This window comes from Carlito syrichta, unplaced genomic scaffold (genome assembly GCF_000164805.1).
Source record: "Carlito syrichta isolate Samal-C Ts95f unplaced genomic scaffold, Tarsius_syrichta-2.0.1 Scaffold305658, whole genome shotgun sequence".
NCBI lineage: Eukaryota > Metazoa > Chordata > Mammalia > Primates > Tarsiidae > Carlito > Carlito syrichta.
Genome location: NW_007249754.1, coordinates 994,320 through 1,011,103, shown reverse-complemented (window position 1 = coordinate 1,011,103; position 16,784 = coordinate 994,320). Strand labels below are relative to the sequence as shown.

The window sequence follows — 16,784 nt, the reverse complement described above, 5'->3', positions numbered from 1 at the left end:
TTTTTTTTTTTTTTTTGATTTATTGTAGAGATGAGTCTCACTGCCAGGCGGGTCTCGAAACCGTGGGCTCAGGCAATCCACTCACCTCAGCCTCCCAAAGGCGGGGGATTACAGGCTGAGCCACCGAGCCTGGAGGGTAACTGCATTACTTTTATTAAAAGTGCTTGCAAATCAAATGGATAATATAGAGATCTCAAGTTATCCTGTTGTGTTCTAGTGTACAAATGGTAAACTATCGCTCTCTGCTAGGTGAGATAGTGTAGCCCTTCCCAGCAAAGCATGCTTGCTTCCTGGAGTTGCTTGGGATTGAGTTATTATGCTCTCTTCAAGGACTCTGATCCAAGAACTTAAAATCTGTCATGTCAAAGGCTTCCATTTCAGATCCAATTAAGCCTGGGAAGCTCACTCTTTCTGGCACATTCCCTTTCAAAGGAGTTCTGATCTGAGAACTAGAAAACGCCTGCCCTGGAGAGCATCCTTGTTTGGAAGTGAAATGGTCCATGCCTCTGAAACACCAGGATGACACTCTGTGTGTTGACATGAGAGGGGAAAAGGGCTTGACCATTCTGAAAGGCTGTGTCTTGTGTGGCTTTCATGATAAGTCATTCTGAGTGAGGCGGTTTGAAAACATCCTGCTAAATGCAGAGGGATTTCAAGTGGCTCTGTCCAGTTCACAGATGATGCTGTTTCTCCAAGCTATTTCTAGATGTAGCCCTCACTGGGATGCAGCATGTCAGAGAAAACCAAACTGTATAAGTTGACTCATAGGGCCTCAGTTGCCCTTGGACCTTCCTATTCCATCCCTAGTTCCCAAGATGACCCTCACTGGATTTGTTCTGAAGCATTTTGGGGTCAGCCATGTGCCCAGGTTGAAGGTCAGCTGGGGACCACAAGGGAAGCAATGAGTTGATACCGTGTGCCACCCCTTTACTCTTGAGCACTGACTGGAAGAAAAGCTGGATCAGAATGCAGTACCAACTGGGCGTGGTGGCTCACACTTGTAATCCCAGCACTTGGGGAAGCCAAGGTGGGAGGATCGCTTGAGACCGGGAGTTCGAGACCTAGTCTCTACAAAATTTAAAAACTGACCAGGCAGGGTGGCACACACCTGTAGTCCCAGCTACTTGGGAGGCTAAAGCAGAAGGATTACCTGAGCCCAGAAGGTCGAGGCTGTGATGAGCCGTGACTGTGCCACTGCACTCCAGCCTGGGCAACAGAGCGAGACCCCAACACAAAAAAGAAAAAAGAAGGCAGAGTTGTCGGCCCAATTTCCACTCTAAGTGAGAAACTCAGCAGGCCCCAGCATCGTCCTCATTGTGTGCATGAATGGAGTCTTGGTTTTTAAAGATGACTCATGTTTCTTTTAGGCTGAAGAAAGATTATGGAAAATTCAAGGAAACCATCTTATGGATCATGAGGAGGCGTGAAAGTAAGCACCACTCTGCCTTATTTACCCTGTGACCCGCTGTCCCGTACGTGATCCACTGCCTCCCACCTTCTGCGTGTGCTGTAAGGAGTGGGAAACTCCTTCATTCACTTGAGTGCTTACTGGGCTAGTACAGCCCCAGTTGGGGTGAAATACAGAGCATGACCTTCTGGGCTTATCCCTTGGAGGGGGGAGATGGAGAAGATAGACAAGAAAGTTAGGAGTGACTGCACAGAATGGCTAAGCCCTATGATGAACACGGAGGCTAGGGACGCCACGGGAGGGACTAAGCCCAGATTTGGAGGAGGAGGTGCAGGGGGGCTTCAGGAAGGCTATATTAATGCAAAATATGGGAAATTGTGCCTTTGCCAGGAGACGAAAGGCATTTTGGTGTCCAGCTATTAAGATCTGCGAATCATGACGGTTACCGGTTTTTTGGATCTAATCATAGAAAGTTTGGGTCAAGGGGTTAAGCTATCAGCCTATTTAATTCAAAAACTCAAAACCAGCCAAGCACAGTGGCTCACACTTGTAATTCTAGCACGGTGGGAGGCCTAGGTGAGAGGATTGCTTGAGTCCAGGAGTTGGAGGCCAGTCTAGGCAACATAGTGGGACCTCACCTCTACAAAAAATGCAAAAATTAGCTGGCTGTGGTGGCACACGCCTGTAGTCCCAGTTCCTCGGGAAGCTGAGGCGGAAGGATTGCCGGAGCCCAGGAGGGTAAGGCTACAGTGAGCCAAGATTGCACCACCGCGCTCCAGCCTGCATGACAGAGTGAGACCATGTCTCAAAAAAACAAATAGAACAAACAAACGCAAAACTCAAAACCACAATACACACTATCTTTCAGCTTACTAGATCCAACTCATATAGAAATGACAGCAGTACCCATGAGAGATAGAGCTCATCAATCACGGTACTTTTTTTTTTTGCTGAGGCAGATCTCAGCCCCAGATTTCCCCCCAAGAGAGTGCGCCCATCCCCTTACCAATTTATGCCCCTGATCTAATGCTTAAGAAATAGCTGTTGTGAGCCGGGCACAGTGGCTCACGCCTATAATCCCAGCACTTTGGGAGGCTGAGGTGAGAGAACTGCCTGAGCTCACAGGTTTGAGACCAGCCCTGGCAACTTGGCGAGACCTCATCTCTACAATAAATCAAAATATTGGCTGGGCATGGTGGTGCGTGCCTGTAGTTCCAGCTACTTAGCAGGCTGAGGTGGAAGGATCCCCTGAGCCCAGCAGGTTGAGGCTGCGGTGGCTGTGAGCGTGCCACTACCTTCCAGCCTGAGCAACAGAGTGAGACTCCAAATAAAAAAAAGAAAGAAAGAAAGAAAGAAAGAAATAGCTGTTGTGGATGGGACGTTTTCACATACACCATCTGGTCCAAACTAATCTTCAGAACCATGTGAGGTAGAATAAAGAAATGAAGGCTCAGTGATGCTAAGCGACTTGCCAAAGCTCACCCAGCCATTAAGTGGAAAAGCCTCTCACCCCCAAGACCTCTCAGGTCAAGGCCAGAGCTCCTCCCCTTGGCAAGTGCAGTGTGTCTCTGGGAGAAAATGTGGCAGGTCATCTAAGCCTCGGTTTCATATCTTCATTGGAGGCAGCGGGTGGAAAGGAAGAGGGATTCCCACCTACAGTTACCAAAATGGGAGGACCCTGTCTCCTATTAAGTCACACAGTGGAATACCCCCAACAAGGAGGGGGTCAGATTACCACCAACCGAAAACACAACCTCTCTGGACAACTAAAGCCTATATGATGTGAGCTTTTGTTACAGAAACACAACATATCTGATTGACAAGAGTCATCGCCTCCATGTTCCTGCTGTGGCCAGTCCCAAAGAGATCTCCCAGTCACCTTGGAGGTGCAAAGTCATTCATCTGCAGTATCCAGCCCCTCTTCCGTATTTCAGGCTCACAGCCTATGTCTCTGAGCATGCCAATTCCCAAACCAAGGCCAGCTTCATGGGCGTGAGACCTCTGCGTTCCATGGGGACTCTGCACTTAGAAGGCTCTGTGCTTGGGGTGAAGCTCTGCAACCTTGGAATTCTTCATGATTTTAGAGCAAGAATCTCTGCATTTTCACCTTGCTTGGGGCTCCTCAAATTATGTAGGCTTTCTATTCAGAGCCATCTGATCTGGTGGAAAGGAGAACATTGCATAGCTTGTATCATGAACCATGGAAATGCAAAGCTCTTTTTTGAGAAGGACACAGACATATTAACCTTCTGCTAAGTGGCAGGCACCAGGCACGTATTATTTCACAGCAACCCCCTAGGTAACTGTAGGTAGCATTATCGCACTTTAATTTTTTTTTTTTAGTTGGAGTCTCACTCTGTCACCCAGACTGGAGTGCAGTGGCCACTCCCGGCCACTGCAACCTTGACCTGCTGGGCTCTGGCGATCCTTCTGCCTCAGCCTTCCGAATAGCTGGAACTACAGGCACGCGCTACCACGCCCGGCTGATTTTTGATTTATTGTAGAGATGAGGTCTCGCCAAGTTGCCTGGGCGGGTCTCGAACCCACAGGCTCGGGCAATCTGCTCACCTCAGCCTCCCAAGGCGCGGGATTACAGGCTGAGCCACCGAGAACGGCTATCGCACTTTAAGACATCCAAGGCTGAAACACCTTCAAAAAAATCTCAAATGTATTTATGTAGCTCACAGTTCCAGAGTTTGGGACGCCCAAACCATGCATGCTCCGACATGTGGTGAGAGCCTTCTTGTAGTACCATGATACATTGAAGGGCATCACATGGCAAGGATGCATGCCCACAAGACAGAGTATGTCACATTTAAAATAATGGCATTAATCCATTCATGAGGGCCGAGATCTCATGATCTAATCACTTCTTAGAGCCCCTCTGGGGCTGGAATTACAGGTGTGAGCCACTGTGCCTGGCCTGCTTTTTTCCAATTAGCAGCCACACTGTCTGTTGGCTGAGGGCAGCACTCATTGCGCTGTAGTTGGCATATCGCTGGGTCACCCCTGACACCTCCATCTGGGCGAAGTGGTCTTCACCATTATATTAGGCTAGCACTGGTCTTAGGCACTTGATAATATGTGTTGAGTGAATTCGTGGCCAGAGTGAGCTGAAATTTCAGGTCCTACTTGTCTCACTTCAAAGGCTCTGTTCTTCCTACTACCTGGCAACTTCCTTACTGCGGGGAGGTGGTGGATCTCCCAAACCCTCAAACTCACCTTGGCATCTTGAGAGAGATAAAGCAAAGTTTCCTTTCTCTTTTCCACCAAAATCTTATTCAACTCAATCATTGGATGGGATGACTAGTTCAAAAGTTGGCAGGTATGACTACTTTAACGTTTCATTTATTAACTGAACCACCAACAATTGAGGAGCCCAAGACAGAAGAAATCAAAAAGCCTCGGCGTACTGTTCGTCGTCGGAAGAAATTAGAACTAGATACACAATGGATGAAGACAAGGCCAAAGGTACGCGTAGCAGTACGTTGGTGTTTTCACTTTGCACAGGTTTTTTTTTTGGCTCAGTTAAGGTGCACATACACTATCACAACAGTCAGGACCAATACACAATTAAACACAAACAAGAAAAATATATCCAATATGTAGAGACACACCTGAGTGTATGGGATATGGCAGATTGACTAGGATTTTTACTAGGGTTTTTTGAGATTCTTCTGCCTGCAGGGACTGTCTTAGGCAACTGGATGGAGTGTAAGTGGAAATAGGAAATATGTATTATAATATATAGGCCCTGGCCAGGCAAAGTGGCATATGTCTTAGTCCCAGTTACTCAGGAAACTGAGGCAGGAAGATTGCCTAAGCCCAATAGCTCAAGGCTGCAGTGAGCTATGATCATGTCTGTGAATAGCCACTGCACTCCAGCCCGGGCCACAGAGTGAGACCCCAACTCGAAGGAGAAGAAGGGGAGAAAGGGAAAGGAAGAAAGAGGAAGGAGGAAGGAAGAAGAAAGAGGAGGAGGAGAAATATATACATATATCTCCTTCCCCCAATAAATTAAATTTCCAACCAGGTACTGTGGCTCACGCCTGTAATCCCAGCACTTTGGGAGGCCAAGATGGGAGGATCTCTTGAGCCTAGGAGTTTGAGACCAACCGAGGCAACATAGTGAGACCCCGTCTCTACATAAAAAAGTCAAAAAATTAGCCAGATGTGATAGCATGCACCTGTAGTCCCAGTGACTTGGGAGGCTGAGGGAGGATCCCCTTTGCCCAGGAAGTCAAGGTTGTGGTGGGCCGTGATCGTGCCACTGCACTCCAGCCTGGGCAACAGAGTGAGACCCCGACTCAAAAAAATCAAATTTTATATAAAAAATCAATCTCACAGTGAATGGATAAATAAGCTGAGGTACATTCATATCATAAAATAATATCAGCACTAAAAAGAAATAAGCTATTGAGACTTGGAAGAACCAGGCTCAGTGGCTCAGCCTGTAATCCCGCGCCTTTGGGAGGCTGAGGTGAGTGGATTGCCTGAGCCTGCGGGTTCGAGACCTGCCTGGGCAGGCGAGACCTCATCTCTACAATAAAATAAAAAAAAATTTAGCCGGGCGTGGTAGCGCGCGCCTGTAATTCCAGCTACTCAGAAGGTTGAAGGATCGCCGGAGCCCAGCAGGTCGAGGCTGCAGTGGCCGGGAGCGGCCACTGCACTCCAGTCTGGGCGACAGAGTGAGACTCTTCTTAACTTTAAAAAAAAAAAAGACTTGGAAGAATCTTAACCCTCTTGCTAAGTGAAAGAAACCAATCTAAAAACGTAATATGCTATGAACTCTTCCCTGTGACATTCTGGAAAAGGCAAAACTGTGAAGATAGTGGAAAGATTAGTGGTTGCCAGGGGTTGCAGGGAAGGACAGAGGAATAGGTAGAACATAGGATGTTTTTAGGGCAGTGAAACTCTTTTGTATGATTCTACAATGGATACATGCTGTTATACATTTGTCCAAACTCACAGAACGTGTAACACTAAGAGTGAGCCCCAACATAAACTGTGGACTTTGGGTGATATGGTGTGTGTGTCCAGGTTCATGAACTGAAAAAAAGTACCACTCTGCTGGGAGATATTGGCAGTAGGGGAGGCTATGCGTGTACTGGATTCTCTGTACTTTCCACTCAATTTTGCTGTGAACTGCTCTAAAAAAATGAAGCCTATAAAAAAATTACATAGTGTATTTAAAAGACTGATACTATAAAGTCATAAGTGAAAACCAGTCTAAGTGTTAGAGTCATTGAAAGTGCATTGATAATCAGGTCTAAAGCTCAAAAAAGAGACATTTAAGTGGGGATCAGAAAAATAGAATAGGCTTGGTGCAGTGGCTCATGCCTATAATCCCAGCATTTTGGGAGGCCGAGGCTGGAGGATTGCTTGAGCCTAGGAGTTCGAGATCAACCTGGGCAACATAGCGAGACCTCATCTCTACCAAAAAAAAAAAAAAAAAGTAAAAATTGTCTAGGTATGGTGGTGCTTGCCTGTAGTCCCAGCTACTTGGGAGGCTGAGGTGGGAGGATCACTTGAGCCCAGGAGTTACAGGCTGCAGTGACTAGGCAACAGAGTGAAACCCTGACTCACAACTTAAAAAAGAAAGATGTGGTAGACTTATGCCTTCAGTAAACATGCATTGAGAGCATTCTCTGCCTGGGCACGCTTGTAGGTGCGGGAAATACAGAAGTAAACAAAGCAAAGACCTTGCTCTCAGGGAGCTTCTGCTCTAGCTGAGGAGAGAGCCAGCACACAAAAATGCTTCTCAATGCAATGCCAGCTGTTGTTAGGTACCACCCGGAGAAGCAGCAAGGGGACCCTCCAGCTGCCGGCTTGAGAGAAGTGTTCTCATACCTATAGGGCAACCAGGGAAGGCCTGTTGGATCAAGCGCCATTTGGGCCTAGGCATGTATGAAATGAGGGAGCCATGGACACTTCTGGGGGAAGGACATTTTAGGAAGAGCCAACAAGTGCAAAGACCCCAAGGCCTTTGCCTCAAGGACAGCTGTGAGGAAGTGAAAGAGAAACAGGAAATTAGCTTGGGTGACCGGACCAGATGGAGCCCCCGCCTCCAGGGCACAAAGCCTGTCTTAGTCAGGAAAATGTTCATTTGCTTCTGAAATTCCGAGTGGTTTGGTGAACAGATGTGTAATTCTTGCTCGTTTCATGTCTATTTTGAGTTTCATAGTTTTTTTTTTTGAGTCGGAGTCTCACTCTGTTGTCCAGGCTGGAGTGCAGTGGCACACTCATGGCCACTGCAGCCTCGACCCACTGGGCTCAGGTGATACTTCCACCTCAGCCTTCCAAGTAGCTGGAACTACAGGCAAGTATTACTATGCCCGGCTTATTTATCTATTTATTTATTGTAGAGGCTAGGTCTCACCAAGTTGCCCAGGCCAGTCTTGAACCCCTGGACTCAGGCAATCCTCTAGCCTCAGCCTCCCAAAGTGCTGGGGTTATAGGCTTGAGCTACTGTGCCCAGCCTCATAGCTCTTTTAAGTGGCTGTCCTTCAAGGTGGGTCTCAGAGATCTGGGCCCTTTGATCCTGAGTCTCCACTATCCTGGCATTCTTTGTGTCCACAGCATGGACAAGAAGTGAAGCCAGGGTCCAGACTTAAATTCTATGGACCAGAACGAGTCCCGTGACCCCAACTAGCTGCAAGACAGCTGGGAAATGTCCTCCTGCTGTGTCTCAAGGGAGAAATGGGAACAGTCTGCACTCAGAGGAAAAGGGATGAAACAATCAATGTGATAAGTGTGGCCGCACTTGTGGCAAAAGCGGAAGAGAATAGGAAACCGACACGGTTAACCAAGGTGCAGACTTTTCTGGACTCCAGACGAGGAATGGGATGCATTCCTTCATCTCTTGAGTCTGCATGTAGGAGGGAAGTCAGTGGGACCAGTGAGAACTCCAATGGGCTCTCCTGATTGTAACAGACAATATAAGGGTATTGGAAGCCCTTATGTAAAGTCTTCAGCTTTTCCATCTCTCCGGTCTCTCTTCCAATAAATTAAAGAAGTCTTCCTTGGTTTCTTGCTCCAGTTGAGCTGGCCAACCCCATGTTCTTTCCACACTCCAAGCCCTGTCCTGCCTTGGAACTTTTGCTTCTTTCTGCACCATCTGCTCCTTCCTCATACCTCCCAGGCTAAAATGTCCTCCCCGCAGCCAAGAGGAAGATTCTCAACAAAATCTCTAAGCAGAGGATCCTTCCCAACCCACCATTTATGCTGGGCTGTAGTAAGGGCTTGTTTTTATTTGTTTTACCTCTAGTAGAACTGCAGGAATGACCCGAGACAGTCTTTTCTCTCTTCACTTTTATTTCTTAGCCTCATCGTCAATTGATCTCCAAGCAAATGGGGATGAGTTTCAGACTTTTAAGATGTGACACGTGCCGGGTTCGGTGGCTCAACCTGTAATCCTAGTGCTTTGGGAGGCTGAGGTGAGTGGATTGCCTGAGCCCGCGGGTTCAAGACCTGCCTGGGCAACTTGGCGAGACCTCATCTCTACAATAAAATAAAAAATTAGCTGGGCATGGTAGCGCACGCCTGTAGTTCCAGCTATTTGGAAGGCTGAAGCGGAAGGCTCACCAGAGCCCAGCAGGTTGAGGCTGCGGTGGCTGGGAGCATGCCACTGCACTCCAGTCTGGGTGACAGAGTGAGACTCCAATTAAAAAGAAAAAAATGTGACACTTATTATGTATTTCCCAGTGAGAGAAAAGGTGCCAACTCCAGCTCTGTGTCAAAGATTTTGCTTTGCCCATGGGACTCTTATCATCAGAAAAATGTCACTACATGAGAAGTGAATTTGACAAGCAACTCAAGAAATTCTGGTTTGGGGGGAGCATTTGAAAATTAGACCTAAATTACAAATACCCTCTCCTCTTGAAAAATATCTAGATGCTTCCTACAGGCCACCAGGGCAAGCCAACTGTGGGTGTCTTTACCAAGCACTTTTTAACCTAAGCGTCCATCAAAGGATGGCTGAATAAAGAAAATGTGGGCTATATACACAATGGAATACTATTCAGCCTTAAAAAAAGGAGGAAATCCTGTCATTTGTGACAACATGGATAAACCCAGAGGACATCATCCTGAGTGAAATAAGCCAGGCACAGAAAGACAAATACTGTATGATTCCACCTATATGTGGAATCTAAAAAAGTCTAACTCACAGAAGCAGAGAGTAGCCTGGGACTGGGGGGTAGGAATATGGGGAGATGTTGGTCATAGGACATAAAACTTCAATTAGGAGACTTTTACAACATGATGACTATAGATAATAACGATATACTGTCTTTGAAAATTGTTACAAGAGTAGATTTTAAGTGTTTTTGCCACAGGAAAAAAAAATTGTTTACTCTGCCCAGGCACTCTTGTAGGTGCTGGAAATACAGAAGCAAACAAAGCAAAGACCCTGCTGTCAGGGAGCTTCTGCTCCAGCTGAGGAGAGAGCCAGCACACCAAAGTGCTACTCAGTGCAAAGCCAGCTGTTGTTAGGTGCCACCTGGAGAAACAGCAGGGGAGGCCTCCAGCTGTTGGCTTAAGAGAGGAGTTGTTCTCAGACCTCTAGGGCAGACAGGGAAGGCCCATTTGAGGCTAGGCGTGTACCAAATGAGGAAGCCATTTCGTATGTTAACCAGCTTGATTTCGCCATTCTACAATGTATACAAAACACCATGTTGCACACCATAAATATATATAATTTTTATTTGTCAGTTAAAAAAGAAACTTTTTAAAGGACACTTTTTTAGGGTTAAAAAAATAAAGCACTGGGCGTGGTGGCTGAAGCCTGTAATCCCAGCACTTTAGGAGGCCGGGGCAAGAGGATTGCCTGAGCTCAGGGGTTCAAGACCAGCCTGGGCAACTTGGTGAGACCTCGTCTCTACAATAAATCAAAAAATAAGCCGGGCATGGTAGTGCGCACCTGTAGTTCCAGATACTTGAAAGGCTGAGGCAAGAGGAACACCTGAGCCCAGCAGGATGAGCCTGCGGTGGCCATGAGCATGCCACTGTACTCCAGCCTGGGCAACAGAGTGAGACTCTGACTCAAAAAAAAAAAGGAATTCTTCAACTGTTAAAAATAAGACTTGGAGCCCATCCAGTAACCATGGCACCACCCTGACCCCAACTTTCCACCTCCAGACTCAACTGGTAGTGCAGCCCTCAGCCTCATACTGGTGTCAGATGTGAGAGCCGGTGCTTAACTAAGAAATCAGGCCTCACCGGAGACATTCAGGCAAAGGTTGGACAGCTACTTTTCCAGAACAAAAGGAAATGCATACATCAGAAAAAGTGACTAATCAATGTACCAAACAAATATGGTTGCACAAATACCAGAATCTGATCAGATAAAGCACTTTAAAGAAAGTCTTAGAACTACAGTAAACTCATAGAAAACTGCTTTTTGGACTGAGTTGAGGACTTCACAACAAGAGTAGCAAAATCCGAGCAGACCACCTGTTCAGAACATTGCTTACAGAAATATTTTCGAATGTTGCAAAGAATTCCCCTGAGATTCCAGGATAATCATTCAGCAGAATGATGCACTGGCAGCCAAAGCAGGGCTGCATGGCCAGCCACGACAGAGAAGTCCTGATGGATGGACTTTTATAAAATAGCGCCAACAGCTATTGCACTAGAAATGAGGACCCATCTGCTGGAACCCCTGAAAGCAATAGCCACCACGATAAACCGCCCATTATGACTGGCCAGTGGGAACCACTGGAGAAATAAAATTGCTGTTTTTCAGGGAAAACCTTAATAGAAAGTTGTTCAATGAAAAAGGTAAGAGGCAACATTTGTTGAGGCCTTAATATGCAACAGTTGGGTCGCTTAATTAGAAAAATAACCCATTGTCTCTTCAAAACACAAAATAATAATAATAATAATGACTTGAAAGTCACTGATGTGACATCTTCTAGATAGATTAATGCAGTATACTAGATGGCCTGAAAATCCTTTCTGCTATAAACACCTGGGAGTTGAGATAAGACATAAGTGTCCTTTTAAATATAGAGCAAAGCATATGAGAGAGAAAAGGAAGTACTAATATCAGAAATAGAAAGAAAATCACAAAACAAGCAGAGGGAGTGTGTGAACCAGGTATATGTGCTGGGGAACACATACAGGAGAACAGTGGGTCTTGACCATCCAGGGGCTTGAGTTTTAACATCAACATGGGGACAGGGGATAATGTGTCCTATCCAAGCACACGTGAAACATCTACAATAATTGATCACATGCTAGGCTACAAAACAAATCTCAGCAAACACTAAAGGGTTGGTATCACGTCGATTCTTCTCTTGTCCAAGGTACTTCCGTCAGTAATAATACTAACACAACCAAAGGCACTTTATACATGGGCGAATTTAAGAACACACTTGTAAGTAACTTGTGTATGAAAGAAGAAATCATACTAGAAATTTGAAAATATTTAGAGTGGAGTGAGATATCTATACTTTAGAGTGGAGGTGAATATCTACACTCAGGAAACAGCTAAAAGTATTTTGAGAAGAATGCTTAGTCTGCTTTGTGCTGCTGTAACAGAATCCCACAGACTGGGTAGTTTATAATGAACAGAAATTTACTGATTCTGGAGGCTGGGGAGTCCAAGACTGAGGGGCCACATCTGGCGAGGTTCTTCTTATTGAATCATCCCATAGTGAAAAGGCAAAGAGAGAGTGAGAGAGAGAGAGAGCAGAAGATCGAACTCAGAGCCTCCAGTCCTTTTGTAATTGGCATGAATCCATTTATAAGGTTGGCGCCCCTGTGACCTAAACACTTTCCATTAGACACCACCTCCCAACACTATTACATTGAGGATTACATTTCCAAAACATATTTTTGGGGAAATACATCCAAACCATAGCAGCTTTAAAGGCTCATAAAGTCTACAGCCACACCACCCTAAGAGCACCCAGTCTCATCTGATCTCAGAAAATAAGCAGGGTCAGGCCTGGTTAGGACTTGGAAAGGAAACCTCCTGGGAATGCCATGTCCTGTACGATTTTTAGCAATTGTTTATATTCAAGAAAAAGTAGAAGAAGAATATTAAAGGAGAAGGAAGAGGAGGGTCTTGAAGAAGAAGACAAAAACTAATGAGCTCAACATCCAATTCAAGGAATTAGAAAAATAAAAGAGAATAGCACAGAAAACCCACAGAAAGTAAAAGATATAAATGGTAACAATAAGGGCAGAAATTGACACAATAGAAAACCAAGAGACCAAGTGTGGTGGCTCAGCCGGTAATCCCAGCACTTTGGAAGGCCGAGGTGAGAGGATTGCTGGAGCCCGAGGGTTCGAGACCAGCCTGGGCAACTTGGTGAGACCTCGTCTCTACAATAAATCAAAAATGTAAGCCAGGCACGGTAGCACGCACCTGTAGTTCCAACTACTTGGAAGGCTAAGGCAGAAGGATCGCTTAAGCCCAGCAGGTCGAGGCTGCAGTGGCCATGAGCATGCCACTGCACTTCAGCTTGGACGATAAGAGTAAGACTCCAACTCAAAAAAAAGAAGAAGAAAAGAAAACCAAGAAATAATCGAACAAACAAATCAAAACTTGGTACATTGAAGAATGTAAATGGGCAAACTTTCTAGCAAGGTTGATCCAGGAAAGAAAAAAAAGATAAAGTATAAATAATATAAAGACTGCAGGTAGAGATATAACTGAAAAGACAGCAGAGATTTTTTGGAAAACATTATATAACAACATTTTTATGACAATAAATTGGAAAATGTACACAAAATAAACCATTTCCCAGACAAAATATGATAGACTAAAACTGATTCAAGAAGAAAGTTTAAAAACCTGATTATACCAATGTTATGAGCTGAGTTGTGTCCCCTCAAAAAGATATGTTGAAGTCCTAACCCCCGATGCCTCAGGACATGAACTTATCCAGAAATAGGATCGTTGAGGATGTAATTAGTTAAAATGAGGTGATGCTATGGCAAGGTGTGCCCCTAATCCAATATAAATGGGGTCCTTATAAGAAGACACAGATCACCACATGACAATGGAGGCAGAGATTGGGGTGAAGCACCTGCAAGCCAAGGAACGTCAAGGATCTCTGTCTACCACCAAAAGCTAAGAGAGGCATGAAAGAGATTCTTCCTCAGAGACTCTAGAAGGAACTGGCCCTGTTGATGCCTTGATTTCAGACTTCCAACCCCTACAACGATGAGAGAATAAACTTCTGTAGTTTTTTTTTTTTTTTTTTGAGTCAAAGTACTCACTCTGTCACCCAGGCTGGAGTGCAGTAGCACACTCACAGCCACTGCTGCCTTGACCTGCTGGGTTCAGGTAATCATTCCACTTCAGCCTTCCAAGTAGCTGGAACTACAGGTGTGCATCACCACATCCGGCTAATTTTTTTATTTATTGCAGAGATGAGGTCTCGCCAAGTTACCCAGGTTGGTCTCAAACGCGTGGACTCAGACAATCCTCTCACCTCTGCCTCCCAAAGTGCTAGGATTACAGGCGTGAGCACTGCACCCTGCCACTTCTGTATTTTAAGTTGCTCAGTTTGTGGGACTTTGCTCCAGCAGCCCAATACAACCAATAACCACTGGGTGATTGCAATGATAGTTTTTTTTTTTTAATTACTTACTTTAGAGTTGTGGCGTACAAGGGAAGATTTGCTACCTAAGTAAGCTGCACGCAGGTGAAGTTTGGGCTCCTAGCTGGCCCTCTCTTCCCCTGATAATGGACCAGGTACCCAGTGTGATGCTACATGTTCCCCTCCCTCCTCCCTCCATCCCTCCACTAGCAGTGACCAGCATCTACTGGTTTCACCCTTGAGTCCATGTGACCAGTGGTCAGACCTGTTTGTGGGTGAGAATATTCAGTATTCGGTTGTTTCTGTGATAGTTCACCTAATATGATGGTCTCCAGCTGCATCCAAGTTGCTGTGAAGATCATGCCATGGTTTTGCTCTTCTTTATGGCTGTGTAATACTCCACCATGTATATGGATGACATTTTCTTTATCTAGTCCGTTTTTGATGGGCATCTGGGTTGATTCCACATTTTTGCTATTGTGAAAAGTACCACAATAAAGCAATGATGGTTTACAATCTGCACCCACATACACACACACATCCATTGCAGCCTGTTCATCAAATAAGCATGTAAACGGAAGCCCCAGGAGCTCCCTAGTAAGTTGGAGAGTATCACTGGTGGGTAGGATACGGGCATCAGAGAGCAAGCAGATGTGGGTTCAAATACTCTAGTGACCGCACCGTGCTCTAAGTAGGACAGTCAGCACCCATGCACTTTTTACACTTTTCACAGGCTTGCCTTTTCTTCCCAGGTGCATCGAGATGATGGAAAATTAATTTTCTACCCCAGCAAGAACGTCTTTCAAATTCTCTTTCCTGATAGGACAGGCCAGATACAGTATCCTCTAGAGCACAAGGGTGCTCATATGGGTGTATATTGGCACCCAAAGAGTCTGTGATTCAGGGCTGGGCTGTAGGATTTGAAGCCTGTGTCCTCTTCGGGTCCCTTTCTTTTCAGGGGATCTCAAAGGCCTGCTTGTGCCTTAACTACCTCCCAGTTATCCTTCAGGAAACCTGGCAGTGCTCATCTCCTGTACGAATGTGAGAAAGTTCACATACATTATTCTGGAAGACTGTACCAAAGGGTGGGTCCGGGCCCTTATCAACAACTCTGGCCATGCCACCTTCTATGATGAAAATGGAGATTTTTGGTAAGTTTGGGTCATGAGTCCAGACACCCCTGCCAGTGGAGAAGCAGAGTGCTGACATTTGATCCCAGTCAGTATGGCCTTTCTCTCTCCCTGACTCTGACCCACACATGTTGGAAATGGGAGAATGGGTACCCCAATGGGCAAGTCCCACAGGTCTCCGCTCTCAGAGGAGGTACAATGTCCCTGTTGCACCATTGGGTCCCCATGGGTGAAATAACTGTCAAGGATACACAGCAACCACATTCTACTGGCTTCGTCTAAACACCTCCTGAGAGTCAACCCGTGTGAGAATGGTCTCAGAAAGATTCAGTGCCTCTTTGTTCTGGATGTCCTAGAAAGGAAGGTTTGGAGAGGGCTTTGCAGACACGTGTGTTTTATAGATTCCACTGTCAAAAAGGTAGCATCTAGATATTTTATTATAACTGAATTTAGTTAAGTCCCCATTTCTGATGCGGGTAGAAAACTTCATCTTACCAATTCAAGGTAACTCAGTCACTTCAAGATGTTTCTCCTTCTCTTTGAGGTAAGCGTTGTCTTCAGGATTTCTCTTCAGTCCTTCCATTCTATGTGGCCATGGCATGAAAGACATGTACCAGAGGGGACCCCAAAAAAACCCAGAACTTATTTATTTAAAAAGTGTGTATTTATTCTTAAATATTTAAATTTCTGTCACCTTCAAAGTACTCTCCACTTGATGCAATACACCTATCGAGAAGCGTTTTCCACTCCTCAAAACAGTTTTACAACTCATCAGTTTAGATATCTCTTAGCATTTCTGCTGTTTTTGTTTCGCATCAGCAAAATGTTTCCCTTTGAGGAATTTTTTCATCCAGAAAACAAAAAAAAAGTTGCTCAGAGTGAGATCCAGTGAATATGGAGGGTGGGACATGGGGGTCATGCCGTGTTTGGTCAAAAACTGTTGAACTCTTAGGTGCAGTGTGGGCAGGTGCACTTGGAAATCACCCATCATAAAACAGATAAACATGCTGAAAGAATCTCCAAAAAAATTCACTGAAGCTGAACACAGCCTCTCACAACAATGCTAGCTGGTACACTGATGCTCATAGGTTCCTAGAATACCTACCTGGCATGAGAAGCTTGTACTACAAGAGGGCCTGCCCTCCAAAAAAATAATTCTGGGGTTTTTTGGGTCCCTCCTCATGGTGTCTTGTATCAACTTTATACTTTATTTTTGATAGTCAAAGTCAATTCTTTTTTTTTTAATTCAAAAAATATATTTTTATTTTCTAGTCCTTGGTTTTTAAGACTATTTTCTTTGCTATGAGTCTTTTTAGACACTATTCATTTCCTGATGGGCTTCTTTGTCCTGGAAGTTTCTGCCTTCCCCTGAGATCCCTGTGTATAGGAAATGCTGTCTGAAAAGAAGACCAAGGTCCTGGGTATAGGAAACACAAGGGATTGAAACTCAGTTAATTATTTCAAATAGTACCTAGTGATGTAAAGTAGGGACCCTTCTCCCTAAAGACACTCAGTTTTAGGGTCAGAAGAGACCTGGGGAAAATCTAGAAACTACTTTCATTTTCTTGATGAGGAAACTTAGGTTCACAGCATATAAGTCCCTTGCCATAAGTCGTACATAAAATTATAGGTAAGAAGCTTGATGACATTTTCACTCAGCCTATGATAAAGCTTTTTTTTTTTTTTTTTTTT

General features: G+C 45.1%; 1 protein-coding gene and 1 pseudogene across 1 annotated transcript in view; both read left to right on the top strand.

Annotated features, from left to right (window-relative positions):
• The window catches only part of ERICH6B (glutamate rich 6B), a 56,917-nt gene that overhangs the window by 34,420 nt on the left and 5,713 nt on the right, over positions 1-16,784 (top strand). Inside the window, exons 10-13 of the mRNA XM_021714491.1 lie at positions 1,368-1,429; positions 4,719-4,879; positions 14,715-14,800; positions 14,961-15,113. Coding sequence (XP_021570166.1) covers positions 1,368-1,429; positions 4,719-4,879; positions 14,715-14,800; positions 14,961-15,113 — 462 coding nt within the window. The remainder of the gene's footprint in view (positions 1-1,367; positions 1,430-4,718; positions 4,880-14,714; positions 14,801-14,960; positions 15,114-16,784) is intronic.
• On the top strand, positions 10,571-11,022 carry LOC110595987 (annotated as a pseudogene).